The sequence below is a fragment of the Babylonia areolata genome, chromosome 24, assembly GCF_041734735.1.
Source record: "Babylonia areolata isolate BAREFJ2019XMU chromosome 24, ASM4173473v1, whole genome shotgun sequence".
In the NCBI taxonomy this organism is placed as follows: Eukaryota; Metazoa; Mollusca; class Gastropoda; order Neogastropoda; family Buccinidae; genus Babylonia; species Babylonia areolata.
Window position 1 is genome coordinate 55,378,036 of NC_134899.1, and position 9,959 is coordinate 55,387,994.

Here is a 9,959-nt window from a genome sequence, read left to right on the forward strand (position 1 = left end):
GATCCTAGTGATAAGTTCCTCATTCCGCAGTCTTTGTGCATGCTCACTAGAGTCACAGGGAACACAAGATCTGGGATGAAGTGAGTTAAAAGGCTGGCTTTATTTCCAGGTTTTATGCAGAGTGAATTGTTTTCAGTTAGGCTTCGACACAACTGTGTGGTATTATCCTATGCATTGAAGATGTAAGGCTGGAAGTGATGCCTGTACTCCGATTAATATCTAGCCAAGGCTGCTGACTGTACTGCTGCCGGAGTATAGGATTAATATCTGGCCAAGGTGTGGATTGTACTGCTGCTGGAGTATAGGATTAATATCTGGCCAAGGTGTGGATTGTACTGCTGCTGGAGTATAGGATTAATATCTGGCCAAGGTGTGGATTGTACTGCTGCCGGAGTATAGGATTAATATCTGGCCAAGGTGTGGATTGTACTGCTGCTGGAGTATAGGATTAATATCTGGCCAAGGTGTGGATTGTACTGCTGCTGGAGTATAGGATTAATATCTGGCCAAGGTGTGGATTGTACTGCTGCTGGAGTATAGGACTAATATCTGGCCAAGGTGTGGATTGTACTGCTGCCGGAGTATAGGATTGATATCTAGCCATGGTGTAGATTGTACTGCTACTTGAGTCCAGGATTAATATCTAGCTATGGTGTGGATTGTACTGCTGCCGGAGTATAGCATTAATATCTAGCCATGGTGTGGATTGTACTGCTACTGGAGTCCAGGATTAATATCTGGCCAAGGTGTGGATTGTACTGCTGCCGGAGTATAGGATTAATATCTGGCCATGGTGTGGATTGTACTGCTGCCGGAGTATAGGATTAATATCTGGCCATGGTGTGGATTGTACTGCTGCTGGAGTCCAGGATTAATATCTAGCCAAGGTGTGGATTGTACTGCTAGTGGATACCAGGATTAATATCTGGCCAAGGTGTGGATTGTACTGCTGGTGGATACCAGGATTAATATCTGGCCAAGGTGTGGATTGTACTGCTGCCGGAGTATAGGATTAATATCTGGCCAAGGTGTGGATTGTACTGCTGCCGGAGTATAGGATTAATATCTAGCCATGGTGTGGACTGTACTGCTGCTGGTGTCCAGGATTGATATTGTTTCAGAAAGTACAGAACAAGCTGTCGTTACTCTCGAAAGATACACTTGAGATAGCGACAAGTTACGTTTGAGAATATTTGTTCAAAGAATATTTCATAGCCTGTAAAAAGATAAAACCAGTGTGGTCACTCTTACTTTAGTCTTAGGTGTACTTTTCTCAAGTGGCGTTATTATTGTTGTTAATGACATCTGCTTTGTACTTTTCTCAAGTGGCGTTATTATTGTTGTTAATGACATCTGCTTTCTGTCTGCAGGGGATCTTTGTGCTGGTGTTGTTTTCTCGCTGCCAGGAAATGGAAGAAGAGATGGCGTACGAGCTTCGCCACTCTGACAAGAAATACATCCATTCCTATGCCTAAGTTCTGGAGGGTTGAAGTACAGCTTGCTTCACATTTTGTCATGCTAAGGCCTGTTCAGGTCTGCAAAAATGCATGATGAGCTTGTAAATACGACGGTGTCTTTGACAACAACACAAACATATCCGTTCACAACTTTGTAAGAATTGCTTTTTCATTCTCCTTTGGCTGCATGATACAATTTGATATTTTAATGCATAACAACCTGGACTTTTTTTGGTGTATTGTGTATCTACTGAAGAAGATTGTGACAAATTTTAAAGAGAGTCTTTAGTTTGAGTGGTTCCAGGTTCATGGAACGTATGCAAAACACTGAGTGTTAGTTACATGTTATGCTGATAATGCACATATGATGATTGAGTATGAAACATGATGTATTCATCAGTTTCCACAACAGTTATTTACATTAATTGTGCTTCCCAGTTTTGGGGGATCAGGCAAACTTGTGGAGTATGATTAGATTTTCATCTTGAAACAAAAGCAATGTTTTTCAAAGTGAAGCTGCAAAGTGATTGTGTATGTGACCTGTGCTTGTGGTAGAAGCTACACCACTAGCAGTGTATGTCCAAACAATACCATGGTCACTGTGGTAGAAGCTACACCACTAGCAGTGTATGTCCAGACAATACCATGGTCACTGTGGTAGAAGCTACACCACTAGCAGTGTATGTCCAAACAATACCATGGTCACTGTGGTAGAAGCTACACCACTAGCAGTGTATGTCCAAACAATACCATGGTCACTGTGGTAGAAGCTACACCACTAGCAGTGTATGTCCAAAACACATCATGGTCACTGTGGTAGAAGCTACACCACTAGCAGTGTATGTCCAAACCACATTATGGTCACTGTGGTAGAAGCTACACCACTAGCAGTGTATGTCCAAACAATACCATGGTCACTGTGGTAGAAGCTACACCACTAGCAGTGTATGTCCAAACAATACCATGGTCACTGTGGTAGAAGCTACACCACTAGCAGTGTATGTCCAAACCACATTATGGTCACTGCTTATCAGGCTTCTGGTGCTTGCTGTGTTCTTTCTTGTTCTTTCTCTGTCCCTAATGGTAAGTATAAAAACATTGTAAAATACATGCAGATTATTGAAATATTGATATGAATCTTCTTCAAAGTCCGATTGTTTCTTTTGTAAAATGATTAAATTCCTCATCAAAATCAAACTTGCTCAGCAGTTATCTCTGAATCTCCATTTTGTTCAGCAAACACTCGAGATAAACCTTATGGAGGGTGGAGGGATACAGTGAGGGGTGTGGTAATTATTAGCTTAGTATGCTGTATTGACATCAGATCATAATGATTTCATCTTCTTTTACAATGATAATAATAATACATTGTACTTTAAGTTATATGGCGCAAACTCCCCATAGACAGGCTCTAAAAGTCTGAACGCCTCACATCAAACAGCACATATACAGTAGTGCACTGTACAAAATAAGAGCACATAAGGACATAGAAGTAGAAAAAACAACGTCTCTGTCCACCAATACAATACTACAAATAGCAGATATGAATAATCACAGAAAAAAGGCACAATATACGCCCGCCACACACATGCTGACACATCAAAGGCTGACCCACAGCTGGCCACAAGCACACACACCACAGAAATACTTCAGTTGAGGGGGATACAAGGGGAGTGTAGAGAGCAGGACGAGACAAAGAAGTATGCTTCATCACATCCAAGGCCATTTTGGAACAGATGGGTTTTCCGGTGGGTTTTCTTTTATTATTTAAAAAAAAATTATTATGATTAATTTTTCTTTATTTAAAGAGGACAGGGTTGGTGAGTGCCAGAGGGGACAGAGTTGGTGAGTGCCAGAGATCCAGAGGGGACAGAGTTGGTGAGTGCCAGAGATCCAGAGGAAGAGAATTCCAAACAGAAGGTGCTTGGCAGTGAAAAGTCCTTTGACCTGATGTCTTTGAAGAGACTTTGAGCTTTTCTCCAGAACACCAGAGGGAATGGTATGGAATGTAAATATAAAGGACAGAAGAAAAGAAAGATGGGAGGGAACCCTCAAAATGGTGATAAGCCAATATGCCAGTTTTGTACTGAATTCTGTGCTGGATGGGCAACCAATGAAGTTGATGCAAGAGAGGGGTAACATGATCTTTTTTTTGTTGTTGACTTTTTGAGAACAACTCTGGCAGCATTGTTCAGGGGCATCTGAAGGTGTGATATCAGATCAAAGAGCAAACCAGCGAGAAGTGAATGGCAATAGTCAATGCGACTGGAAATCCAGGAACAGACAAGCTGAGAGGTTGCTTCAGCAGTCAGATATGGTTGAATGGTACAGATATTTCCTAGTTGGAAGTTGTGGTTTTGCAGAAATTACTGACATGGTCATGCATTGACCAAGCTGAATCAGAATATGCACCCAGGTTTCTGTCAGAAGTTACAAGAGAATGTTTTTTATTTTCCTGCGCTATAGCAAGACACCTCAATTGATAAATAAATGAATATTCATAAGGCCTTGTTTGATATAGTTACCAGCCAAATGGTTTAACAGAAGCAGAACTCGCATTTTATGTAATGTCACAAATGCTGATCATGAGCTTTATAAACTACTTTCTTGTACATAAAAGTGTCTGGCAGAATTGCATGTTATTATAAATACATTCCATGTTTTTGTTGATGAGAATGGCTTTTTATTTTCCCACTGTTGTATGGAGAACAGAGCTTTTTTTTAAACAATGTCCAAAAAAAAAAAAGGGTCTCTAGACCACATAAATACACACACACACTCACTCACACAGACACACACACACACACACACACACACACACACACACACACACACACTGATTCTTCAATTAGTTACCTGTATTTCAATAAATGAAAAGGTTTGAAATTATTGTATTGTTTATCAGTGCAAAAAGATTGCAACAGACATTTACACACCCTTAATATTCCATTGTCTTTGCAGAAATCATTCTGACTATTATGCACAATATCTAACTCCCTTGTGTATACAATATTACAAGGAATATTTCATAGCGGACATCATTTTCTGTACAGTTACATGAATCTGTTTGCTTCTTGCATTCAGAGGAGTAGAATTTTGCCTTCCAATTAACATAGCATGACCAAGAACAGCTGAACAAGAAAAGACCAGTCATCATTTTCTTATCTCACTGTGTGCGTGCTTGTGACAGCTGCAAGAACATTATAGAAATTATTCTTAGTACTGGTGTCGCAGTCATTTGTGCAAAAAGATAAAGATAAATAACACAATTCACTTTACCATTTCATTTTTTCCTCTTTTTTTTGTTTTTGTTTTGTTTTTCATTTTGTTATGTTAGCCCAGTTTTGAAATTATGCTCAGAAAAGATTTCTATAATCTTTGACATAACCCATTATTTGTGTGGTCAACATAAGCTTCTGGAATCATGGGATGCAGGGGGTTTGTCAGTATAAATAGCACCCCTGCCTTCTAGAAATTCTGTGCTAGAAATTGCCTCTGTTCTGTTGCTCCCTATATTTCTGCCTTTTGTCTTCCTTCACTGTTGTCTACTTTTTCTGCCTTCGAAGCCTGGACTCTCTTTTCTCTTCCTCACAGTCTTGTGATGTACTGTTTGTGCTGTTTAGCTCTGGTAGTGAAATTGTAAATACTGGGATGGGCACAAGCTGTCCATTCTGCAGTATTATGTGCCTGTATGGCCTTTCAATGTATGTTTTGTTTGGCTTTAAACTATTGTTTCTTTTCCTTTTTTGCATTTTTTTTTCATCTCGGGATGATAAATTAAGCAGAATGGCTGACGTCTTCAGCACAGTCTAATCATATTTGCACTGAGGAGCTTAATGGTAAAGATATTATGTAATGAACTGTATACTGTAGGTTTATCTTGATAGTCTCTTTGTTTTTTTTAATATGTGTGTGACAGTTTCATGTTTAGTGTGTCTGGACATTTTGGGCAATCCTGATATGGCCCTGTGCAGTTTTCTGGACGATAAACAATAATGATAATAAAGCTTCTGCAAGGGTTGTGGTTGTCAGTAAAATGAAAAATATAGACGCCTTGCTATTCTTTGCTACTTTATGTTGATGTGGAGATTGTATATATGCAAATGAAAATGTATATTTTTTTTTAAATTGAAAACTACATGAAATAAATACAAATTGTAAACCAGACATAGTTTTATGTCTCATTCCCTCGGCTGCACTCTCAAGGTTCTTGTAGTTTGGATGATATTCTAACGTCACAGGGAAATGTATTCTGATTTTGACAGGGAAGAAACAAATGAGAACCAGTTGATCACTTTGATCTGCACAGAGAAAGATCTTTCTTACTTTCTGTGACCAGGATCAGTGATTCGATCAGGGGAGTTGTTCCATCGCTTGGTCCTGTTTCTAAGGAGAGAAAAGATGATTGATAACAAAGACACATCAAATTTCTGCTCTGACAACAAAACAGCAATGATTTGAAAGAAACAAAGTTATAAATCATAATCTTTCAGCTCTGACGACAAAACAACAACCAGTTTCTCAATCTTAGCAGATTCAACGTATATCTGAAGCACTTGCTGAGCGTGCATATACAAAAACGTCTGGTTAACTTAAATCACATATAGACAGCTAGTTTGTTTGTCAGTATTACACAAAAAAGTTTTTCCTGATGCTGTACATACAAGAAAACGATCTGATCTAATGCAGCCATCTGAAGCCAGTGGAACCCATCTTAAGTCTTGTAGCCATCTGAAGCCAGTGGAACCCCATCTCAAGTTTTGTAGCCATCTCAAGCCAGTGGAACCCCATCTCAAGTCTTGTAGCCATCTGAAGCCAATGGAACTCCCATCTCAAGTCTTGTAGCCATCTGAAGCCAATGGAACTCCTGTCTCAAGTCTTGTAGCCATCTGAAGCCAATGGAACTCCTGTCTCAAGTCTTGTAGCCATCTGAAGCCAATGGAACTCCCGTCTCAAGTCTTGTAGCCATCTGAAGCCAATGGAACTCCCGTCTCAAGTCTTGTAGCCATCTGAAGCCAATGGAACTCCTGTCTCAAGTCTTGTAGCCATCTGAAGCCAGTGGAACTCCCCATCTCAAGTCTTGTAGCCATCTGAAGCCAATGGAACTCCCGTCTCAAGTCTTGTAGCCATCTGAAGCCAATGGAACTCCCATCTCAAGTCTTGTAGCCATCTGAAGCCAGTGGAACTCCTGTCTCAAGTCTTGTAGCCATCTGAAGCCAGTTGAACTCCTGTCTCAAGTCTTGTAGCCATCTGAAGCCAATGGAACTCCCATCTCAAGTCTTGTAGCCATCTGAAGCCAATGGAACTCCTGTCTCAAGTCTTGTAGCCATCTGAAGCCAGTGGAACTCCTGTCTCAAGTCTTGTAGCCATCTGAAGCCAGTGGAACTCCTGTCTCAAGTCTTGTAGCCATCTGAAGCCAATGGAACTCCTGTCTCAAGTCTTGTAGCCATCTGAAGCCAGTGGAACTCCCCATCTCAAGTCTTGTAGCCATCTGAAGCCAGTGGAACTCCCCATCTCAAGTCTTGTAGCCATCTGAAGCCAATGGAACTCCTGTCTCAAGTCTTGTAGCCATCTGAAGCCAGTGGAACTCCCCATCTCAAGTCTTGTAGCCATCTGAAGCCAATGGAACTCCTGTCTCAAGTCTTGTAGCCATCTGAAGCCAATGGAACTCCTGTCTCAAGTCTTGTAGCCATCTGAAGCCAATGGAACTCCTGTCTCAAGTCTTGTAGCCATCTGAAGCCAATGGAACTCCTGTCTCAAGTCTTGTAGCCATCTGAAGCCAAGGAACGAGCGTGCTGTGAAGGAAGCAGCTCATGAAGACTATTTCCTTTTGCTGACACCAACACCAAAGAACGTCTCCCCCTTACCCTCTTCTGCCAAAACCAGCACCAAAGACCCAGCCATCCACTGACCCTCTTCTGGCAGCACCAATACCAAAGAACCCCCCACCCTTACCCCCTTCTGCAAACACCAACACCAAAGAACCCCCCCCCACCCTTACCCCCTTCTGCCAACACTAACACCAAAGAACCCCCCCCCTTCCTTACCCCCTTCTGCCAACACTAACACCAAAGAACCCCCCCCCCCCTTACCCCCTTCTGCCAACACTAACACCAAAGAACCCCCCCCCCACCCTTACCCCCTTCTGCCAACACTAACACCAAAGGACCCCCCCCCCCTTACCCCCTTCTGCCAACACTAACACCAAAGGACCCCCCCCCCTTACCCCCTTCTGCCAACACTAACACCAAAGGAACCCCCCCCCCCCTTACCCCCTTCTGCCAACACTAACACCAAAGGAACCCCCCCCCCCCTTACCCCCTTCTGCCAACACTGACACCAAAGGACCCCCCCCCACCCTTACCCCCTTCTGCCAACACCAAAGACATCCCCTCCCTACACACACACACACACACACACACACACACACACACACACTTAACCCCTTCTGCCAACACCATAGAATGTCCTTCCCTCTTCTGCCAACACCAACACCAAAGAAAAAACCTCTTCCCCCACGGGTTGTCTCCTGAGCATACTGACGAATTAAGTGCATTACGGAAATCAATAACAGCAACGTATGATTTCGTGCGTTACAATGAAGCTGTTTGTGAACCAGTCAAGGTGGAAGGTGGAAGAATGGTTAAGACTTATCTGCCAATATTGCGTCCTGTCTCGTCCTTTCTTCTTCCAAGTTTGACTGAAAAATCAAACTGAGTGTACAGTAATTGGGATGAGACGATAAACCAGGGTCCAGTATGTAACAGCACTTAACACACTGAAACAGAACCCACGGCAACATCAGTCTGGTCATCTGGCAAAATTCTGTAGAAGAAATCCTCCGTGATAGGTATGCAGATATAAATTCATGGACTTTACACCAGGACAAGGCGCGATGTTACGCTGCTGGTCAGACATCTGAGCGGGCAGAGTGCTGTATCGTCTAATTGACTGGAAACAGGCAGTGCAAATGAGTCTGGAAGCGTTATTCTGGATTCGTTCAAATCAGTCTGGAAGATATCTGGGAAAGCCGGCCAAAAGAAAACAAAAGTAATCCATTCTTGAGAGAACAAAAGCGCACACAAGTGTTTTCGTTACAACAATAGTGAGATAGTATCGGACAGAATTGATCATACGCAAATCCAGACAGGCAACTATACATCAGCTTGAGATGTGCCGTTGGAAGAAAAGAGTTACATCTAGGCTGCGAGTGGAAGAAGGAAAGGAAACAGGTGTCCTTTTGATCAGGCCAGAGCCAGGAAGAGAGGCACTTGAGGATTTATTTTAGGACGGGACATAGACTCTGAGACCCCTCCTCCCCACGCTCCCCCAAGATGTTAGTGTCTGTGGACAGGCTAGCTCTTCACTCAGTTGCAGCTTAATGAGAGTTACCGAGTTCTTTAGGTCCGCAATATTTGAATGTTGATGGGGTTTTTTTGTTTCAAGAAAAAGTTCAGTCTTTTCCTCACTTAGTTTTAACTTCTTGATTGTCATCCAGTCCTCCAGTCCTTCAGTCCTCCAGTCCTTCAGTCCTCCAGTCCTCCAGTCCTTCAGTCCTCCAGTCCTTCAGTCCTTCAGTCCTCCAGTCCTTCAGTCCTCCAGTCCTCCAGTCCTCCAGTCCTTCAGTCCTCCAGTCCTTCAGTCCTTCAGTCCGCAATGCACTCCCCTGTCCGAGACATCAGTGCATCAGTTTCAGCAATGGAGGCCGACTGCAACGACTGCATACCATTTAGACACAACTGTTAAAATAACGACCAAACTGGTTACCGTTATCACAAGACACTCCAGTCTATATAGGTATAATTTTCTTTCTGGAAGCCCACAAGAGACACCATGGCACATAAAACTATTTTCATCTGCCAGTGCATGTACTGTGGGTCTTTACTACTGGTATTAGACCAGCAGAAACGGTTCTTGATTTCAGAACACAATCATTGGTGAACAACCGTAAGACCTTTCCAGTTCAACTTTGGAAACCCCGTAACATGTACTCTGCTTTTGCAAAATAAAAATTTTCTGGAGGCAAGTAAAGTCCCAGCAATAAACAGTCAGTCTCTGTCAGTGGGGGAAAATCTACTCGGCTGGCCAGTTTGACAGTATCAGTAACAGTATCACTATCAGTATCAGTAACAGTATCACTACCAGTATCAGTAACAGTATCAGTATCAGTAACAGTATCAGTAACAGTATCACTATCAGTAACAGTATCACTATCAGTATCAGTAGCTCAAGGAGGCGTCACTGCGTTCGGACAAATCCATATACACTACACCACATCTGCCAAGCAGATGCCTGACCAGCAGCGTAACCCAACGCCCTTAGTCAGGCCTTGGGAAAAGAAAAAAAAAGAGGTAAATGAATATATATTAAAAAGATATATATATATATATATATATATATATATATATATATATATATATATATAAAAGAAAAAGAAACGAAAATAATAATTATAATAATTATGATAATGATAATAGTAATAATACTTATAATAATAATAGA

General features: G+C 42.0%; 1 protein-coding gene across 1 annotated transcript in view; it reads left to right on the top strand.

The window, feature by feature from the left end:
- The window catches only part of LOC143299240 (uncharacterized), an 18,969-nt gene extending 13,345 nt beyond the window's left edge, over positions 1-5,624 (top strand). The window contains exon 6 of the mRNA XM_076612449.1: positions 1,371-5,624. Within this exon, the coding sequence (XP_076468564.1) occupies positions 1,371-1,475 (105 nt within the window). The 3' untranslated portion in view covers positions 1,476-5,624. The remainder of the gene's footprint in view (positions 1-1,370) is intronic.
- The last annotated feature ends 4,335 nt before the right edge of the window (positions 5,625-9,959 follow it).